Raw genomic sequence first — 22,307 nt, 5'->3', positions numbered from 1 at the left:
GGGTCCAGCGGGCGGGGGGTACGACAGCCGCACAGGATCGCAGGCAACTCCGCTCACACGGATGGCGTCGGCCTCGTGGCGTGGTGAGTGGCGCCACCCTGGCAGAGACGTTGGGTTTTTCGGAAGAGGACCACGCCCAGGGCTACGTGCTTTTTATTCACACCCCTACGCTGGCCTGGCATACACCAGGCCATCCCACTCCTTTCACGCTTACGGGGGGACGTCACAGGCAACATGTCCGTTGACTTCCCCACTGGCTGGGGTGACATGGTTGCATCCACTGTCCACTACACTCCATACACCAGCGGTGTATGTCTCCATGGATATGGGTGTGTGCTGCATGCTGCAGTCTGTCCAGCACATCTTTGCCACTCTTGGCATTGTGTACTTTCCCATTCATGGATCACTTGCCTCCTCCACACATGCCTGGTTGCCACCTCTCCCCACATTCGGCTATTGTGTGGCTGGGGTGCCATGCCATTGATGGCTCATGTTCATGGCTTGCTCAGGTTACCGTTGTGAGTCTGGTGGGTGGGCATGTTGTTTTGCATGTTGGTAGTGATTTTGTGTCGTGTGCATTGCCAGTGTTGTGAGCTGCATGGTTGTGGAGTTCAGATGGGTGGGGTGTTCATTTTGTACTTGCCAAGGGAGTGTGCATTTCCCTTGGTGCCATCCTGGTAACTCTGGGTGATGATGGACCGTCAGAGGATGAAGGTATCATGCACACTGGCAGGGAATTTGTAGGCGACATCGGTGGAGGTTCCTCGTGTTCGGTTGTTGCCTGCACATTGATGTGAGACGTGTGCTTTCTGTTGCAGTGATTGTGTGCTGTGTCACTAGGGGGCACAGGTAAGACATGTGTGCTGTGGATTGCCCCCGACATCTGCGTGCATCCAGCTATGGCGTATGGTCCTTGCTTGGTCTCCAGCGGATCCTGTGCATTATGTTGGATGTATGGGGACTGGGGTACCAGGCTGATGGTGATGTCCATGACAGGTGTGAGGGACTGGGATGTGGCTGGCTGTGTGACTCCTCCGACTGTGGCGTGTGTTGGTTGGGTGGTACCAGGGGACAACAGGTGCAGCACAGCCAGCAGCTTTGTGTGGGGTGGGATGTTGGTTGTCCGCTGTGTTGGTGCCGTCGGCCTGTTGGGCGTTGTTGGTCATGATGCGTGCAGTTGTTTTCCTTTTGAGCCTGTATTGGGAAATGACATTGTCAGGTGTTGGGTCTGTGAGGCTGGTGTGTTTCCTGGGGGTCCGCTGTCTTTGTCAGCGCTGCCTGGGTGGTGGCCCTGGGGGGGGATGTTCTGGGTGCTGTATGGGGTCCTAGGGTGGTGGCGGTGGGTGTTGTGGCCCTCTTTGGCGTCCAGGCCGCATGACCAGTGGCTCATGGCATCTTCTGCCCTTCCGATGTGGCTGTGGGCTGGGCTCCCTTTTGTGGTGCAGGCTGTGGTCCAACTTAGCACCAGGTCAGGGCAGGTGTTATTTTCCTGCTGCTAACGCGCCTTATCACCTGTTTTGTGTTCTTATCGCAGTTCTGGCTGTTCGTTGTGAATGTTGTGCAGTGGTGTTGTCATGGCTTTTGGCACAGGAACGGCTACTCCGCATCTCATTAGCGATAGTTGGCGGGGTCATCAGTGGCGATGTTTTTTGCGGGTGCTATCGCGGGTAAACTGGTGCTGTGGGCTGTTAACACCAGCTTGTGATTGGGGCGATAAGTTTATCGCAACTTTGGCTGTGATAAAGTGCTGTTAAGTCGGCGATAGTTCCTTGTGAATAGGGCCCATTCTGAATTTGTCTTAATACATCTGGAATTACTGCTATTGAAGGGATACCATGAGTTCTGGTATATATGGCAGCGAAAACTGTACCTCAAGAGGTACAATCCTCTTTCTGGGGACCTATCCCCCATGGGCAAGCTGATCGTTAGCATTCTGTGTTTTTCTTGAGGGCTTGTGTGTGGAAACACAGCCTCCAACTGTGTATCCAATGCATAGGATATGCCTACTCAGCTGTGGAGGATTGTTCTCTTCCCACTCCCGCTCCATATGTCTCTAGGAAAATCTGAGTAGGGGTTTCTGAGAACAGCTCGACTGAACTACTCAGATTTGACTGTTAAATAAGTACCAAACCAACGTTGGAGATGCTATGTCGTTTAGTTCCTATAAACCTATAAGGATCGGCACGTTTAGACAACATAGACTGTGGGATTGGTGTCCAGAAATAAAGGTGAAAGGTTTGGTTACTACCTGAGCCTATATCGGGGTATCTGTATGAAACATAACAAAACTAAATGTATGCTTTCTGATCCACACAATGTAATTTACATAATGTAAACAAAACACCTAATAGATTATAAATACATTACATATTTATATAATTGATTACATTACAAATATATATAATATCATTTAACTAATTTTATCCCTAGATTTACATAGGTGTTAGACCTGGTACCATTGGCGTGAGTCTCCCATCCATTTGTTACTGATTGCTTCCTCTGTTTTTGATATGTTTTGCTGGTTTAGATAGTTTGGACACAGTGCACTGCTATTCAGTGCCACAGTGCAAGTGTTCCCTGTGTTAAATTGATGTTTTGATTAGTGACTCCTTGATTTTTTTTTTTTTGGAACTTAAGAAACACAACAGTACAGCTGGACATTCATTTGGCCATTATAACGCATCAGAAGATTATACCATAAACAGTCTGCTGAGGGACATAACAGTGATCATCACAGACATAAATTATTCAAAGCTATCATTGAGTCTAGTCCATACGCCCCATCTGGTTATCTGTAAGAATATCAACATGACACAAGAGTCCCTCCTATATCATTGTCAGATCTAAAGATAAGTACTGTGTCCTCACTTATCCACATGGGGGGAAGGAGGGGGGGACAACCCCCAATCAAAAGGGGAGAGTTATTGCGGCAACATAAATTCCAACTCCACATTCCCCCGCTCACGAACCATTCACAGCAGAGACGCCCTATTCCTCCTCCCGCTGCTGGAGAAGGAAGGCCTGAAGCGGGCCCCATATGTCCTTAGGTCTGGAGGTAATTGGCTGTGTCTCAGCATATACCGATAGTTGTTCCTGACAATATACCAGATCTGTTAACCACTCCTTAAACTTCGGAGCTCTGCCTCTGCCCCATCGGCAAGCCACCCTGCGCTTGGCCAGCAGGAAAGCGATTGCACAAAACTTCCTATATTTATTGGGGATGAGCGCAGTGTAGCCCAACAGTGCTACCAATGGATCCCTCTCATGTGCACTATCCGTCATTTTGTCCAGGGCGTCATAGATCTGCATCAAGTACTGCAATATAGCCGGGCACTCCCACGCCAGATGGAAAAAACCCGCCCCAGCCTGTCCGCATCTGTCACATCTATCATTATTGGACAATTTCAGTCGATATTTTTTGGCTGGCGTATAATATAAGCGCTGCAAAAATCTATAGTGTATCACTTTCAATCTACAGCTAGCAGAAATCTGCCGAGTTTGTGTGCAGCAATACAGCCATTGTGCATCCGACACCTCCCGTCCCAACTCCTCACTCCAAGTTTGACGCGCCCGGCTGCTAATACTTTGATGTTGTGTGCGCATGCTACGATACAGGCCCGCCACCAAATGCTTACCATCCGGAGAAGTGAGCACTAAATGCAGGGGGGCCAAATTCTTTGGCTCTTGAGGAAATTCAGGAAGAACCGCCTTCATTCCCTGCCGCAGGCGCACATATAAAAAAACTTCTAGGGGCGTTGGCTGCACTGCCTGAAACAGATGTTCTAAAGATCGAAACACACCTCCATGAAAGAGGTCCCCCCACGTACAAATGAGCAATCTCCGACACATATTACGAAATCCCGTTTCCTGCAACAACGGCAGATCAGGGTGATACACCAGCGGAAGCCGCGAGGAGTACAACATGGGGGCCGACTGGAGCAGGCCCGCCAGGCGCCTCCAAGCAGTCAACGTACTGGTGATCATCGTGGGCTGTGTCCCACGCACACTCAGTGGTGCATGTATATATCCATTGAGTGGAATAAGATGCGCCAACCAATCCTCAGCAGCCACTTGTGGCATGTAAGCCGTGGGTCGCAGCCAGTGGTATGCATTATTATTAAAAAAATTTATAGAGCGCGTAGTCACCCTGAGGTATCCCAGCGCTAAAGATCCCTACCTCTGTGGGTTGGGCGGCTGAGAGGGGGGGACGGCAAGTTTCAGAGGGAGGAAGGTTAAAATTAAGGGAACAGGTGAGCTTTGAGCCGTTTCCTGAAACGTAAGTAGTTGGGTTCTTTTCTCAGGTCTCGGGGGAGAGCGTTCCAGAGGCGAGCAGTGTGGACCGAGAAGCGTCTTCCACCCGAGCGGGCTTTCTTGAATCTGGGCATGATGATAAGGGACTCCTTGTCCGATCGAAGGGATCTTGGGGCTTTGTAAGATTTTATGAATTTTCTAAGAATTGGAGGGCCTTGATTCTGCAGTAACTTATGTGCCATGCATAAGACTTTGAAAATCACTCGTTCCCTCACTGGGAGCCAGTGAAGGAGCTTCAGAGCAGGTTTGGCTGAAGCTCTGGCCGGGGTGTTAGTGAGGATCCGGGCCGCCGCATTTTGGATTTTCTGAAGTTTATTTAGGGTTGCTTCAGGTGCGCCCAGGTAGATTGCATTACTATAGTCGAGCCTGGAAAGTATGAGGCCTTGGATAAGAAGTCTTTGCGATGTGGGTGGAAGTAGGGGCAGGATCTTTCTCATAGATTTCAGTAGTACGAAGCAGGTACCGGCTACTTTTTTGGCCTGCGTGGTGAATGAGAGATCGGCTTCGATCCATACTCCCAGGCTTTTTACTTCCTGTTTTGGGTCTGGGGGGGGACCCAGACAGGGTGGCCAGATGTTCAAGGGAAAAGTGAGACCTTTCGGACCCAGAAGAAGGATGTCCGTCTTTGATCCATTCAGCTTTAAAGCTGAGTTGTTCATCCACCCTTGTATCTGCGTCAAGCAGTTGAATAAGTCCGCAGGTTGTTGACTGGGGTGGGATAGGGAGACGATTAATTGTGTGTCGTCCGCATAGCTGACGATGCTCACTCCGAACGGGGTGACAACCTCCTCCAATGGGACCATGTATATGTTAAACAATGTGGGGCTCAGGGAGGAGCCCTGAGGCACCCCACATTGGAGGGGTGTTTCGGAGGAGCAGGTGTTATTCTCCCAGATCTGAAAGGAACGTTGGGCCCGAAAGGAGGAAAGCCAGGATAGAGCAGTACCTTCTACTCCTACCTTCTTGAGCCGTTTGATCAGGAGTTGGTGGTTGACGGTGTCGAAGGCCGCGCTCAGGTCGAGGAGGATCACTGCCACTGAACCTCCTTCGTCTAAGAGTGCTCTGGCCTCCTCCACCGCCGCCAGGAGGGCGATGTCAGTGCCCTGTCCTGGGCGAAAACCTGTCTGCGAGTTTTTTAGCAGATTATTAGATTCAAGAAACTGGGAAAGTTTCTTGTTCACCAGTTTCTCGGCGATCTTGCTGGTCCCAGGGAGGAGGGATATTGGTCTATAATTAGCCAATTCCGCTGGATCCAAGGAGGGTTTCTTTAAAAGCGCTTTAACAACTGCCGCTTTCCAACTAAGGGGGACGATTCCCTGTTGAAAAGACGCATTAATCAGATGGGTGAGGGGGGGGATAATGATGGGAGCTACTTCCTTGAGGATCCGTAGCGGTGCGGGGTCCCTAGGAGATCCGCTTTTGATAGTTTTTAGCGTGTTCTCGACTTCTTCGATGGTTGTTTGCCCCCAGGAAGTTAGGTTAGGGGAGATCGGAGTGTCGAAGGGGTCGCCAATGTCGCTCGGAATGGAGGGAGGGATGGAATTAAGGATTTTTTGAATTTTTTCTTGGAAAAAGCTGGCTAGCTGATGGCATTTTTCCTGGTCCGCTTTGGGGTCTGGGGGGTTTCTCGGGACGGGATCGGGAACATTGAGAAGTTCTTTCAGGATGGTATAGGTTTCTTTACTAGAGCAGGCGGCTTTTTCAATTCTTTCCTGAAAGAATAGACTTTTTGTCTTACCAATAAAAGATTTGTATACTAATAAGGAGGTGCGATAGGCATCCTTATTAGTGTTGGATTTCTCCATCCTCCAGGAACGTTCAGCTCTTTTACAGTCCTGCTGAAGCGACTTGAGCTCTGGAGTATACCACGGGGCCGGAGGTATTCGTTTGGTGTGTCTGAGGGTGGTGGTTTTAGGAAGGAGTGTATCCAAGGAGGATGTGATCCAGGAGCTAAACTGTTTATCGGCCGTAATGGCATCAGGGGAAAGCGATGGAATGGAATTAGAGAGAACGGAGAACGATTCAGATGGTACGAGTTTGTGCCAACGTCTGTCGGTGACTTTGATTTTCGCGGACTGGGTGGTAACAGTAGGAGACTCCCAGGAGATGGGGATTAAAAAATGATCGGTCCAAGGCAGTGACAAAGAAGGACTCGTGGTAATATTGGCGTCATTAGTAAGGACGGGATCTAAGAGGTGTCCCTTGACGTGGGTGGGCTCGTTATTCACCAATCGAATGTTGAGTGACAGAAGGTCCACTAGAAGGTCAGAGGCAGACCGGTCAGCGGGATCAGTAAAATGGAGGTTAAGATCACCTACAATAAGAAAGTTGGAAACAGAGGCGGCCAATTGAGAGGTCGTTTCGGTGACTGCGTTAAGGAATTTCCCAAGGGTACCCGGGGGCCGGTAGATAAGCAGTCCCGAAAGGGAGTGCGTCGGGGAGGTTTGGAGGGAAAAGTGGCAGCTTTCAGCGTCTTCAATATTGGCGTCATTGATTCTACAGCTGAGGTGATCGCGGTAGATTATAGCCAACCCGCCTCCTCTTCCTCTGGGTCTATGGCGGGTTTGGATGAGGTAGCCTGGGGGAAGGGCGGTGACAATATCCGCATCATTGCTGTCAGAAAGCCAGGTTTCTGTTAAAAACAATGTGTCTAAGCCTTGATCTTGGATCAGCCCATTGATTTCGAGTGCGTGCTTGGGGAGGGAGCGACAGTTGAGAAGACCGAGCTGTAGCCTGGAATTGGCTGGGGTCTGAGTGGCTGTATAGCAGCGCATGCAGCTTGTAAAGGGTTTACCTGCTTCGTGAGTGTAGCGACAACCTTGGTTTTTTTCAGGTCGGAGGTCCCGAAGCATGTCTGCTGAGTACATCAGGCGACTGGGGGATGGATCTGGCAGCATCCCTGGGCCTGGGTCCGTCCAGGCCCGGACGGGCCCAGACGGGCTTGCCTTAGGCGCGCCTTCGGCGCGCAAACGGCGCTCCCGCTGCGCTCGTCCGCTGCGCTTGCGTGGAAGGCACATTTAATAGGCGGGGGTGTGGGCGTGGCCTGTCAGGTGGGCGTGGCCTCGCGTCTGCTGCGATGGTGGCCGCGAACAACAATGTGCCAAAACAGCGCTAGTTCCGCTGAAATGTGTTGAGCCTGCTTGGCGCTTTTGCCCAGAAAAAAGCTCAGGTGAGAATAGAATAGAAGTTTTAAAATATGTAAACACTAAAATCAACAATTCTTTTAAAATAGCGAATATATCCTCCGGCTTCCGCCTCAGAGGTTAGGGTTCCACTGGTCGCGCTAGTGATCAGCGCTGTTTTTATAGGCGGGGGGTGTGGGCGTGGCCTGTCAGGTGGGCGTGGCCTCGCGTCTGCTGCGATGGCGGCCGCGAACAACAATGTGCCAAAACAGCGCTAGTTCCGCTGAAATGTGTTGAGCCTGCTTGGCGCTTTTGCCCAGAAAAAAGCTCAGGTGAGAATAGAATAGAAGTTTTAAAATATGTAAACACAAAAATCAACAATTCTTTTAAAATAGCGAATATATCCTCCGGCTTCCGCCTCAGAGGTTAGGGTTCCATTGGTCGCGCTAGTGATCAGCGCTGTTTTTATAGGCGGGGTGTGTGGGCGTGGCCTGACAGGTGGGCGTGGCCTCGCGTCTGCTGCGATGGCGGCCGCGAACAACAATGTGCCAAAACAGCGCTAGTTCCGCTGAAATGTGTTGAGCCTGCTTGGCGCTTTTGCCCAGAAAAAAGCTCAGGTGAGAATAGAATAGAAGTTTTAAAATATGTAAACACAAAAATCAACAATTCTTTTAAAATAGCGAATATATCCTCCGGCTTCCGCCTCAGAGGTTAGGGTTCCACTGGTCGCGCTAGTGATCAGCGCTGTTTTTATAGGCGGGGTGTGTGGGCGTGGCCTGTCAGGTGGGCGTGGCCTCGCGTCTGCTGCGATGGCGGCCGCGAACAACAATGTGCCAAAACAGCGCTAGTTCCGCTGAAATGTGTTGAGCCTGCTTGGCGCTTTTGCCCAGAAAAAAGCTCAGGTGAGAATAGAATAGAAGTTTTAAAATATGTAAACACAAAAATCAACAATTCTTTTAAAATAGCGAATATATCCTCCGGCTTCCGCCTCAGAGGTTAGGGTTGCATAATGCGCCTGCGCACATGCATAATACATTTCGAAATCTGGGATATCAAATCCCCCCTGATCGGAAGGCCTCGTGAGCACGGACCATTGAAGTCGCGCCTGCTTCCCTCCCCACAGCAATCGAAGTAGCTCAGTACGCAGAGTTTAAAAAAAGAAAGTTCCAGGGTGATAGAGAATATTGAGGAACAAATAAAGAAATTGGGGAAGGACAATCATTTTAATAAGGGAAGCTCTACCTGCAAGCGATAAGGGTAGCGATATCCACCGTGTGACGTTGCTGGCCAATCTCGTAATAGCCACCCCATAGTTCAATCGTAGCGTGTCTTCCTTATCCCTAGTCACTTGTATGCCAAGATAGCGGAGGTCAGAGGTACACCATTCCAACGGAAAATCCGGCTGAAACTTAGGTACCGCGGCCGTAAGGGGGAATATCTGCGACTTCCCCCAATTAATATGCACTCCGGACAATCTGCCAAACACCAAAAATTCTCTCAATAAGGGATTGATGTTTTGCTGAGGATCCCTAACATATAACGTGACATCATCAGAGTACAATGATATAAGTAGTTGCCGCTGATTACACCTAAATGCCTTATCTTGGTGTTTCTGACGTAGCCTACATGCGAGTGGTTCAATCGCGATGGCGAACAATAATGGAGAGAGCGGGCACCCCTCCCGGGTGCCCCGCGAAATAGGGAACGAAGGGTAGATATGACCATTTATCAGCACCTTTGCAGTGGGTTGACAGTACAGCAACTGCACCCATGAGATGAATATCTTGGGAAATTCCATCCTTTGTAGCACACCGAATAGATAATCCCACTCCACAAAATCAAAAGCCTTGGTGGCATCTAAAAATACAGCAGCAAGTGGGAGCTCCGGGTCTACATTCTGTATGAGCGAAAATAACGTGCGCAAGTTGTGGGTGGTAGCCCGCCCAGGGACAAACCCAGACTGGTCAGGGAGAACAATCCTATCCATCAACAACGTTAGGCGATTAGCTAAAACCTTCGCCAGAATCTTAGTGTCACAGTTCAGGAGCGACAGGGGTCTAAAGGAGTCGCAGGAGTTGCTGGGTTTACCCGGCTTCAGCAGAGATGTTATCAGCACTTCCCTCATTGACGCTGGAAGCACGCCGACCTCAAGGGATTCCTCAAAGATTTCCTTCAGTACTGGCGTCATAATATCTATATAGCTCTTATAGAACTCCACAGGGAGGCCATCTAATCCAGACGCCTTGCCGTTCCGCAAGGACATAATGGCATCCCTGATCTCGTCAATCTCAAACGGTGCACCTAGGAATTCCCTATGTGTGTCACTGAGCCAGCACAATGCTATATCTCCCATAAATGCATCTAAATCCGCCACGCCCTGACGCTGTGAGGTATATAGTGTAGTATAGTGTGAGGTGAATGCGTCAAGGATACCCAATGTATCCTGAGACCTCTGACCCCCAGGCAGTTCTATTTCTAATACCTACGTATTAGTACGTGGGCAGCGCGTAAGTTCGGCCAAAGCCCTTCCAGGTCGCTCACCCTCACCATACCGGCGAGCTTCCCAATATCGCCCCTTAAACTTAACCTCCCTGGCAGCAGTGGCTTCATACTCAGAAAGTTTCTCTCTGAATTCCGCATGTATCTGACCTGCTTCCCCTCGTATCATCCTCTCCTCCAGCCCCCTTAAATCCTGTTCAAGATTCTTAAGCGTGCGCTGTATATCACGCAATACGCCAAAACTTTTGGAGATACAATACCCCCGTATAGTGGCCTTAAATGCCTCCCAAATAACCTCTATGCTATCTACCGAGCCTTTGTTACGGATAAAAAAATCCCGGATTTCCTCCCCCAGCTCAGCCTGAAACACAGAGTCTAGTAGGGCACGCGGCTGCAGCCGCCAAGTAGGTCTAGGCCTGTCATAGCCAGGGGGCACAATCGTAAGACATACAGGGCAATGATCAGAGTAGGTCCTAGCCAGGTGTGTGACAGCTCGTATACTTGGTCCTAGTCCCTTCAAACATCCCTTCTATCATATATCTCAAACCAAGCCCGCACCATAGAGGAACTGGGCTACAGGAAAACATACATCCAACCCCCAAATTACACAACTTCTGGGGTATACCCGGTTAGGGGGTATTCTACTAGGTAGCCCACGAATACCTCCCGCCCACCCTAGAGACCCGCATCAGTTAGCAAGTCCCCAGGCAAGCGAACGGTATGTCCGACTGATTATCGCAGCCATACATTGTCCAGGTGCACTGCCTCCCACGCAAATGTCATCACATTACATCGTCAGTGAACCAACCATCAACAGAAGTTCCAGCCGGACCACGCTGCTGGCATCACATCCCCTCGCCGCCCGATCCCATCGCCCAAGGGAGCTGTCATTCCACGTCATCCAACGATGCCCCTAAAGGCCCACCAGGCTCAGATGCCACCCTCCGCCGTGGTTTTAGTGACTTGAGAAACTCCTCCACCTGTTGCGGTTTCGTATAGATTGTTTGGGTGCCCTGATAAGTAACTCGAAGACGTGCAGGATACAGTAGCGCATAGTCTATCTGAACTTGTCTTAACTTCGGTTTGACCGCTATGAATTTACGTCGTTGCTCCTGCACATGCGGGGTAAAGTCAGGAAAGATAGTGAAGGTCACCCCGTTAGTGACTCCATGATTGACTTATTTGATTTACTGCCAGACCCTCTTATCTTGCACCGTGTGTGCCCGGGGCTTGTAAATCGAATGCTGCTGGTGGGCTTGCAGCACCGATTGTGCCACCCACCGAAGCAGCTCGTGAAGTGTAACTCGGGCCTGCCACTGCAGAGCCCATATGCAGTCGGGACTGCCGTGTTGACTCGGCAAATGCACCCACTCGCTGGTCCTTGAACCTTTCCTTTTCTGCATATCAGTCACCTCTACGGTAGGCATACGGGCAGGGTGCGTTGTATGTAAAAGATAGGACATGCCCTGAAGTGTGTGGCGTGACCTGATAGTGAATTACAACCTATTTCATTTTTCACTATTGCAAGGCTACCTGTTCCCATAGGCCAGAATGGGCAGTTTGATTATAACATCTTATAATCCTAACTGATTCGGGGAACTAGGTAGAGATTCGAGTTTAGTATGCCTGATCTCAGAATGATGAGATGCATCTTTTAGTGAAGTTGGTTTTAACATTCTGTGTTTGAGAGAATAGCACTTTTAGAAAGTAGGTATTTTCTCGTCTAACCATCCATCCTGCCTCTGCTAGCGTGTGTATTGTATGTCTGGTTTTGTGAGTGACAGGGTCTGGGGGGTTCCAGGAGACATGGTGAGTCAGCACTAGGCTGGACAGGCCGATCTACCTGAGGAGTGGTGGAAGGAGTAGCAACTGGGCCTGAATAGAGCTGTGCCTGCCTTCCATAATGCTGAATGCTGGCTCCACCTCCCGTGGTGCATCTGATGACCCTGGCCTACTCTGACAAAGGAAGAAGTTGTGCACTGGCAGAATGCACCCTGAACTGGTTTTGACTAGGTACAGAACCCTCTGCCTTCAGCGGACAAAGGATTTCTGAGTATAAATACGGGGAGCCAGACCCCAAGAAGTTAGATCACTTCTGGGAACACAAGACAAACCTTTGCCGAGGAGAAGACCCGAAGGAAGATGCAGGAGTTTGAACTGCCCCTCTGCCAGTGTGCTGTTATTACTGTGGTGTCTTCATTGCCGAGGAAAGAAGAAGGAACTTGTATAGAACTTTCATCATCTTGCAGAATATTTCTCCAAGGGCTCGAACTGAGCTTGCCTCCAGTCTGAAGTCTCAGGGATACAAACAACTTCACCCCTTCTGTTTGCTTGCTTCTGGAACTTGCTGTTTCAGTCGCTTGTACACGTAGACCGACGCCTGCTGCTGTGCCATAACGACTCCGAAACCGACATCATCACAGAGCCGATCCTCGACGAAGGCGGCCAAGAACTCATCAACAACGTGACATCGTACGGAACCTGTGTTTAGGTTCCAACGTAACGTCACCTCCTTTCTGGTCAAGAACCGACGCCTATCCTGCCTGCGCAAGCATCCAGGACACCAACGCATCATCTCCCCCGAAGCAAGGAACTAACGCCATGAGCGGTCTTTGTTTTCGCTTTCCAAGGTACTGTTCTGTAAGGGGTCTGTTTTGACTCTGGGCCCGACGCTGCGCACCTCGCGGTCGGCACCGTACTTTTGGAGCACTTTGACCTTGACGTCATGATAACTCCCATTGGAGTTATCTGTTGCTAAAGACTGATTAAGTGAATGACCTATTTTTGAATTACTTCTACCATCCTGAAGTATTAATTGTGATGCCAGTATTGTGGATTTTTGTTGTTTGTGGACTTGTGATAAGTCTATATAAAGAATACTTATTTTTATACAACCCGGTGTGGTATCTGTCTGTAGTGTTTTCACTGTATTACTGTATGTGTTCACAAATGCTTAACACACTGCCTCTGAAATAAGCCTGCCTGCTCATGCCAAGCTACCAAGGGGGTGAGCAGGGGTTATCCAAAAGTGTAATCCCCTTTCCCTGACTTAGACACAAGGGTCCCTATTTGGACAAAGGTGTATACCATTGCCAACTAGAGACCCTGAGTTCTAACAATAGGCTACAATCTCATATTTTATATAGATTAGTTAGTGAGAAGCTGTCATCTCTATAGTCTACCATGGATACACCTTGCCATTCTCAAGGCAGCTCGTCTTGCTGCAAACAATGCCAGTCTCCACCATTAACTGGCTATTTAACAGTCAGACTTCCTGGTTCTCACTCAAATTTCAGTGGCTGCTGTTTAAAGCCAGATGTCTACTTAAATTTACCTACGTAGTGCATAGAACCCTACACTCTGGGACCCCAAGTCACTTGGCCCAAACATTATCCATTTCTGAAGGCATATGCTCTCTTTGATGTTCGGACGCATTACTTCTTGAAAGACACAACTTCTAAGGCAACCTACTTTCTCATAGCCTTTCTCCGGCAGTACTACAGAGAGCTGCACTGTTGTTATCTTTAGAATTGGACAAACCCGTTAGTGCATTCAAAATGTCTTGTTTCAGCGACATTTCCAAGAGTAATCTGCAATGCTCCTCTTTGCACACTACTCATGAATATCTTTCCTGGCAATTCGATAACATAAAAAAGTATCAATCTCTATTAATCCGTTATTGTTTGCATCTTTTTATTTAAGTGATACCACGGGATCATCTCTATTGTAACATTGCTTTTCTAACCTTTGAGTGGCTATCCTTGTGTTCTAAGTGAGCTCTGGTCTATTCTAATATAACCTGCTTATTGAATATGCATGTTTGCACTATGTAAAATAGTAATAAATATATAAATAAGAATCAGAATAAGCTTTATTCAATTTCATTGAGTAAAATCATAAAAACAATATAAAGTACTATACAATCATTACATTAAAATAGGGCTAAAAACAATACGAAGACAAAATTTGAATACATCTTGTCAAAAAACAAGTGAAATTACGTGTTAAAAAGAGCATTCATAAATAATTGAGGGACTTCCTACAGTAAATCACAGCCCATAAAAAAGTAGATATTGAGCAACATGTTGGGTAAAGGTTTAAAAACAGGTAAGCAGGCTTGCATTGGAAGAAGTTATAAGTTGGAACAGTAAAACACTTCGTCTGAACAGTGTAAAATTTACAGAAGACAATGCGCAAGGTACACCGTGGCAACAGATTGTCACATTAACAGTTTACTAGTCTAAGGGACCAGTCGTTCATAGAAAAGAAGCTAGCAACTCAGTAAAAAATGTCCATCCGAAAACGTGTTAAGACAAACCGATGCATGGGATCAGGGTTAAGCTTTAAATAAGGTTGGATATTGTATGTAATCAACATTAATTGGTTCCTGAAAACACTGGGCTTCAACAATTCTGAGGAGAGCCTAGGCTCTTCAAGTGATGACAGACATTCCACTTTTAGATCTATCCTGCTGATGCATTCTAAGGATTCGGGATAATCAAAAATGACTATTACATTTTACTATTCATAAATAATATTTATATATGGTAAAATGTAATAGTCATATTTAGTCAATAGTCATTGTGTTAAATAAATAATATTTAACACAATAATAAATTAACAGAAAAGTAAGATTAACGATAAAAAAAGTTATAGAAAATCCAATTATAAATAAATAAAAAGTAATATAGTAACACAGGAAGAATGCACAGCGATTAAATATAAAATTAAAACTCAGTGAAAAGATAGTAATTACAAAATAGTGATCTATTAACAATATAATACTTCCAAATAATACATAATTTAACATTTTCTAGTCATAACTTCAATAAAAAGACTTCAATCATTGTAATAACATAACGTCATCAAAAAAGCTTTGACAGACTTTTGAATGTTTCACTAAACCAACAACAATTTTTGACGAAGTTGAAAAGCCTATTGAAGTTCCAAAAATGGTAATGAGTGTGAAAAAGTTCTGAATCAATTTTAAAACTTTTAATCAGCTTTTCCTACGTATAATGTAACTAAAATAAGTTTAATAGCTTTAAAAACGTTTGGAATATTAGAAAAGGCAACTTTAGCCACTTGTATATACTTGACTAACCCTCTATATGTCAAGGGCAACTTTTTCAAATCTCTTGTTATTAGAGTTTCAAATAATCTGGGATTGGTTAGTAAACACTTATCAATGCTTTAAAGGTATTGTAATAGGCAATCCCAAACTTTTAAAAAAGGAAAAGAAATGTCTTACCCCAGGTACTCCAAAAGTGCTATTACAGGGTATTTTTCTGAGACAGCTCATGGACTGAAGTGTATTCCTGCAATGAAATGAAGATTCTCTGGCTTGTGATTCCTGCTTGAATACTGGTATACAAGGATGCTGATGGACAATCGTGTCCAATGATGTTCTTTTTTTCTATTTTACACAGGCAACTCCACGATCTGCACACCAGAGCAGTACAAAGACTGTGCTGACCCTGCTTTAGGTATGCTGCATTGTCAATGAAGTGTGGTTTATTTCCATGGGACCTCTAGTGTGTAACCACACCTGAAATGTACTCTAATCGGCCTGACTTAAAATTAAACTTAGTTATTAATGCATCACAGATTCGATTCTAGAGTCACTTCAGAGAAGAAAACAACTTGGGGCATATTTCAAGAGCTAGTTATTGTGATTTCTTCTTTAATTCAATTCAAATCCTTGTAGTCTGCTACCGAGGGCTATACACGTGGCTAAAGGTCCTGCACCTGAGTTATACACCTGACCCGCATATGCGGGCCTTTAACTAGGGAGAGGGCGTTTAACAACTGATATAGCACAAGGTAGTGGCTTAATGTAAAATGATGGGGCCCAGTGCAGAATGTAATGTGGGTCACCTATGTCTCCCATATCTCGCAGACGTACATTGGCCTTGGAATGAGTGGGGGCCCCCTAGCGAGCTTGGGGCCCACTAAATGGTTGTGGGTCCATCCCCCTGTGCCACAGAGACTGCAGGGGCCTGCATTACATCCCTGCCGCAAGGCAGAGTGGCCACTGAGGTTTGAATGTTGTAAATAAAAAAGAGAGAAACTGAAAGACGTACATTAGAAATTGGAGCAGAAGGCACATTCCAGCCATTATCTTCAATGTAGCACCCAATTTCTAAAATGGTTAAACACTTTTGTATATAACTGCTGCTGCTTTGTTTATAACTGTTGCGCATGCTGGGGTGTTTTTAAATATGTGGTCTCGGGATTTTACAATTTGATAGTACATCAGCTACACACCAAACCCCCATGACCCACTTATGGTAGGACCTACTTCTCACGCACTACACATAGGAGGGCTGGAGGTCCATTATCGGGACCTGGACAAGGGAGTAAGGGAATCGCGGATGAAGCCCACCCTCTTCAAGACACTCCAAGATTGGTACTGGAAATCAAAAAACTCCACCCCGCAGGCCTGCTACACCATGCAGACTACTGGAGATGTCAAAGCTCTCATTGTGATATGCCTAAAATTCTCTACGTGTGTCCAGATCTGACGACGTTCTGGTCCACACTTAGAACAGTGCTGACTACGGCGCTGGACATGCCCATCCCCTCTGGGAAGCTGGTCCTTCTGCACGATACAGCTGTTCTATCCACCCTGACCAACCCTGTGAGATGTTTGCAGTTAATGGCACTCACAGCTGCAACGATTTGCACCCTGTGCTGCTGGCAATACCCCCAAAAGCCAACCCATTCGGAATTGCTGACAGAAATGTATAAAACTGTGACTTACGGACGTCTTATTTATAGGATCCAGGACAGAACTGAGATTTCCCCCCAGGTCTGGGCCCTATTCCTAGATGCAGCCTAGACTGACGCCCCCCGACAGGAGGAGAGGGGCTAACCACCGGTTGAACCCTGGAACAAAGTACATGGCCTGGTGGCACACTCCCCTTTTTTACCCTCCCCTCACTCTGACTATCCCCCTCTCTCTCTCCCTTACCCCGACTACCACATCCCGATGAGTGACCATCCTTGACCCTCTCAGGAAACTTACCCTGTTTTTCAGCTGTGCCCCCCTTCCTGCTAAACGTCAGGCACACATAATTTCCCCCATTTAGCCAGGCCCCCCAAACCCTCACTGTTACCCCTCAGTTTCTGTGCCTGCAGTTCTGGCGCATGGGTTATGTCTTTATGTACCCCATATATACATTTCTGACATGCCATCATATATAGATATAGTGGTCCGTACCCCATGTATTCTGCTGCTGTGGTGTCCTTTAATATGCCTGTGTATTGGTCATTGTATACAGTCACAGTAACTTCCAACAGAGGCTCGTTGGCCAAAGCTCCATTTCACAGACTTCTGCAATACACTGGGTCCCAGGGTTTTAATAGTTCCAGCTCTGTGGTCGTGTACCACTGATGTTTTGATGACCACTGATGTGTATGTTCCCAGTATGGAGCTATTTTCCACCTGGATGACCAGGCTGCAGTACCGCTGTATTGCTCTTTTATTTTGATTACAATAAATACATAAATAGAATAGAATAACTGCTGCACATGGGCAACAGCAAGGTATGGACCATACATGCAGATATGCTGTGTGTAATATGCTATTTATTACCATTGTTGAATGTGGGTAGGAGCCAAGACTCACAAGAGGTGAAGCCTACAGTCGGCCATGATGCTCCTCCTCTCCCTCAACAGTGGTTATGCATCTGCACAAATGCATATATGGTTTATGCCATGTGTTTTTCCTGGGTAATTGCTTTAACAAAAGGTATTTAAAGAAACCTAAGATGCAATGATCCCCAATGAAGAATCCCTGTGACTGTAAGGAGAGTTGTTGCCATGTGTAAAGTAATTGTAACATACAATCTGTGAGGCAGTAAACAATAATGTTCTCATGTGAATTTGAAGCTATAGTGGTCATAAACAGGAATTTGACTTTTATACTGGAGATGAGCGTGGAGGCAACCTGCAACATAGTCTCGTGGAATATCGCAGGCCTAAGATACAAACAATCCCATTTGGAGTGATTTTATAAAACACCCTATTATTTTATCCCGTCAAGGAACCTGGCAGAAAGATCCAATTCACATAAATGGTTACAAAACTTTTCACACTGCTGCAGTGGAGGGATTAAGTGGTAGGGCGAAGGGTGGCCTATGTACTTACATTTCAAACACATTAAATGTAAAAAAGATAATCAGCTCGAGGAACCCTATTATCAGTTAATTACAGTGGATTTTGATAAAAGGCAATGCATGCTAATGGTTAACCTTCAAAACAATGTTCCCATTGGAGACTTGGGATTGGTACTAACAAGGGTGACTCTGGATGTGAGGACTATACGCAGTAAAAGCATAAAAGACACAATGGTAATCATGTTAGGGGATTTTAATTGCTCATTATGCTCTAATGTTCATGAAAAGCTATGTGGTTTTATATATGAAGAGGGCACTACCAATACTCATTTCTGTCACTCTGTGTCGGGGGACTTGTTCAATGAAATGATATTTACTTTAGATCTGGGTTTTGCGAATGAAATCTGTGATCGACCAGCCCCGATGGGTTACACCTTCAATGGAAGAGGCTTATATAGCACTATAGACTTTGTATTTCTGACAAATAATCATGCTCCTAAGCTACGTGGTTTCTTGGTTAAAGATGTTTCACTTAGTGACCATTTTCCACTATGTTACTCTATATCACTGCGATACCAAAGGGGATGACGGACGGAGCGCTTGAGCAAATCAAACACTCACCCCCAGTCAACTGATCTGGGTTTAATCCATCATCATTCTTTAGCTCACTCCACCACCCCAGTTCAGACATGGCCATATGCAAATCAGTCTGCCCCTGTGCCTCATGGGAACAGTCCAGCCCGAACTGCCAAGCCATGTCTTCCCTGGACCGGAAACAAGTATCCTGGGACCGGTTTCGGGTTCATAACCCTCATCAGCCAGGCTATCTTGAATCCAGTGGCAAAGTGAGCAAGGGACCCACGTCTGGGCATACCCTGCCAACTTAGAGCGAACAAAGCGATACCAAAGGGGATGACTCTATATCACTGCCAGTAAATAAAAAGGTGGGGAATGATAATATTGACCAGGCACTATCTAGTATCACTCTGGATAAAATAAATGGGTATACCTTGCGCTGGTCACTATTGGACCCTATTGAGGTGACAAAAAAGGTGATAAATAATTGTAAAAAAGCAGTAGAAACATGTCTAAGTGACTTAGCCGTTCCAGCTAACGTTCTGACGTCTTTTCAATTAATTTCAGCATCAGTGAGGGAGGCGTTACATGTACAAAACTCAAAAGTACGGAAAACCGAGAGTTAATTTGACACACATTGGACTCAAGCAATTAAAAACCTAAAAAAAGTACTACATGAGACCCCGAGAAATCTTACCGCCATGAGACAGGCAAGAGTTGATTATAGATTAGCTCTTAAAAAGAGAAAAATTGAACTGCGTAATGAAGCTTGGGAAGCTTTGCATAAGGCCTTGTCACTGGGAGACAGTTCGGCTTTTGGAAAGCTGTCAAAGCACCCTATTTGAACCCAAGAGATGGCCCATCCATGGAAATCGCTATCAGTGAGGACCTTTGAGTTGATTATTTCACTAGGGTATACGAATCTGGTGATATTTCTGAAGCTGTTACTGGGCAACTTTCATTAGATTCTAACATGCAACATTGTAACCTTGAGTTCTCCCTGGATGAAGTAAACCGAGCAATCACTGTAAGCCTTGGGGGTAAAGCACCTGGCCCAGACGGGGTCCCGGTTGATTTGTTTAAAACTAACTGGGCTTTATGGGGCCCTATTGTTACCCAAGTAATTAATGCCTGCTGCTCTGCTCCTTTGTTGGCTGCTTGGACTGAATCAGTGATTGTACCCATTTTCAAAAAAAGGCAATCGCCAGGACCCGAGTTGTTATAGGCCCATCTCACTTTTGGATTCCGTTGTAAAAGTCGTGGGCCGAATTATTTTAGAGAGACTACAGACCTGGCAAGAGGAAAACAAAGTTTTATCCGATATCCAATATGGTTTTCGGGAGGGCCTGGGAACTATTGAGCAGAGCCTAAATCTAGCCATTTTAATAGGGAAGTACACATGGGCGAAAGGGGACAGGTTGTTTTATAGCTTTTGTAGATCTCATTGCTGCATTCGATTCGGTGCAACATGGGAAACTCTGGGAGATCTGGAAAGTGATGGGGGTGGATGTTTCAATAATTATTTTTCTCAGACGCCTATATAATAATGCTCAAGGCTAAATTAGATTCAGTCTTAGAGGGGAACTTACCGCCCCATTGCCCATCAAGAGGGGGGGTCAGACAAGGCTGCGTTCTGGCCCCCTTTCTCTTTAAACTTTATATTAATGGGCTACAACAAGCATTAATCAAGAATAGCCTCAATTTCCCCTAGATAGCTGGACGTCCTATTCCCGCCCTCCTTTACGCAGATGATGCAGTTTTAATGTAAGTAGGCCTGCAGAGGGTGCTTGACAACTATTCTAATTTTATGAAAGAGCTTGGTCTTAGGGTAAACATCTCCAGGACCTTTGTTATGAGGTGTGGGCGTGGCAGCCAAAGGTGCAAGGACATGTTTGTGGACGGACAAGCTGCAGCGGTAAAAAAACTTGCTTTTGCTAGAACCACAACTGCCCTTGTACATTTTTCAAGGAAACTGGGTATGAGATCCCCTATTGAGCTTATTAAGATATATAAAGCTAATAGTATCTCCACAGCAATGTATGGAGCAGGGATATGGGGCCTGGCCAATCCCCTCCTGCTTCAAATAGTAGAAAATACGTTCTTGAGATACATCTTGTCCATCCCATCTAGCACATCCTCGTATGTCTGCCATGCGGAACTGGGCCTGCCTCACATATCGAATCTGATTGAACTTGAGCCCATTCTCTTGTGGCATAGCGTGTGGACAAAAACAGAGGATTAACTAAATAGAGACATACTGATGGATACCCTGAAACTGGGAGGGGCCTTAAAACTACCCTGGCTAAGGTATGTCCACAATTTTATGGAGGATTTCTGGCATTCCGAGTACTTCTCAGATCCTAGTATTTTGCACAAGGTCAGGAGAAAGGACTTAAAAAAGGAGGCCTTTCAGCATATAGACGCCCTAAGATTCTAGAACCCACTGTCCAGCAGAATCAACAGATTTTAATCACTTTTAATATACAACCGTATTTGAAAGATGTTCCTGGTGGTTACAATCGTTTTTTATTAACCAGATTTAGACTGGGAATCTTCCACAGAATCGTGAGTCTACCAACAATGAATGACTGGACCCATCAACTGCAATTATGTACATGTGACAATTGCTCAGAATAATCCACCATACATGTGCTATTGTTTTGTAAATTCTACAGAGAAAGGTGTGAATTGTTTCCATTCTAAACGCTTGGGGATTAGGCACTGTAAGCCAGCTTTCATTGCTCTACAATTCTTAGATAATGTACATGATATTTGGAAGATAGGAATGTTTTTAAAGCATGTAATTAACCTCAGGAAAAGGATGGTAATTCAATTCTAGTGGTTATATGGTAGCAAAAAAGTACTGTTGTAGCACTGATGAATTTAAACACTGTATGATCTCAGTTTTTCTTGCTATTACTTTTAACATTTTCCCAATCTTAATGATTTTTTACTTAGTGTATAAACAATGGACTTAGCAATGTATATATATATATAATGTTTATCGTTTTTAATCTTATAAATATTTTTATATGGGCTTTTATGATTGTATGAAATAGCAATCAAATAAAGCTGTACTTGACTTGACTTGACTTTTGTACTGTAGTAAGACATATGTGAATGCCTGTTTGTTAGTACAGTTGCTATAAATGTCATGAGTTATTGGGCCACATTCAATTTCACTGCCATGAAATAAAAATAGATCTCTCTTTTTAAATCTAAAACCTGGGCTTTGTCTAGGCAGCTAATGCTCAATTGTATCTTTTGTACGGAAATCAGTGAGTGAATCCACCAGCTAGTATAAACTCTTTGTTCTCTCAATTTCCTTTGTTATTCTCCTTTCTTATTTAGCTTTTCTCTTGTCAATCATCTCTCTGTACTCCCTCTTTTTGTTACCGCCTTATCATCTCCTTTTGCATCACTCCCTGTCTTCTTCTCTGTTTCCTCCCTAATTCATCTTGTGTTCAGTTTCATTTTTCTCAATGTATTTGTTTTTTCGTGAAGATCAATTTGTGGATCCTCCGTGTGTTGATGTCATTATTTTAGTTGCCTGAAAAGGCGATGAGTTCCTGGACTTTGCATACAGTAATCAGCCACACAAAAGTTCAAGTTACATTGACTTGTAACAGAGCCATGGTCAATGTTTGTATGTATGTGTGTATGTGGTGTTTATGTACCA

At 45.8% G+C, this 22,307-nt stretch overlaps 1 protein-coding gene across 1 annotated transcript in view; it reads left to right on the top strand.

Annotated features, from left to right (window-relative positions):
* LOC146789820 (acid-sensing ion channel 1C-like) overlaps window positions 1-22,307 on the top strand; it is a 632,040-nt gene that overhangs the window by 394,765 nt on the left and 214,968 nt on the right. The window contains exon 5 of the mRNA XM_085632177.1: window positions 15,362-15,418. Within this exon, the coding sequence (XP_085488303.1) occupies window positions 15,362-15,418 (57 nt within the window). The remainder of the gene's footprint in view (window positions 1-15,361; window positions 15,419-22,307) is intronic.

This window comes from Triturus cristatus, chromosome 10 (assembly GCF_964204655.1).
Source record: "Triturus cristatus chromosome 10, aTriCri1.1, whole genome shotgun sequence".
Classification (NCBI taxonomy): domain Eukaryota; kingdom Metazoa; phylum Chordata; class Amphibia; order Caudata; family Salamandridae; genus Triturus; species Triturus cristatus.
Note: the sequence above shows the minus strand (reverse complement) of the source record. Positions and strands in the feature narration are given on the sequence as shown.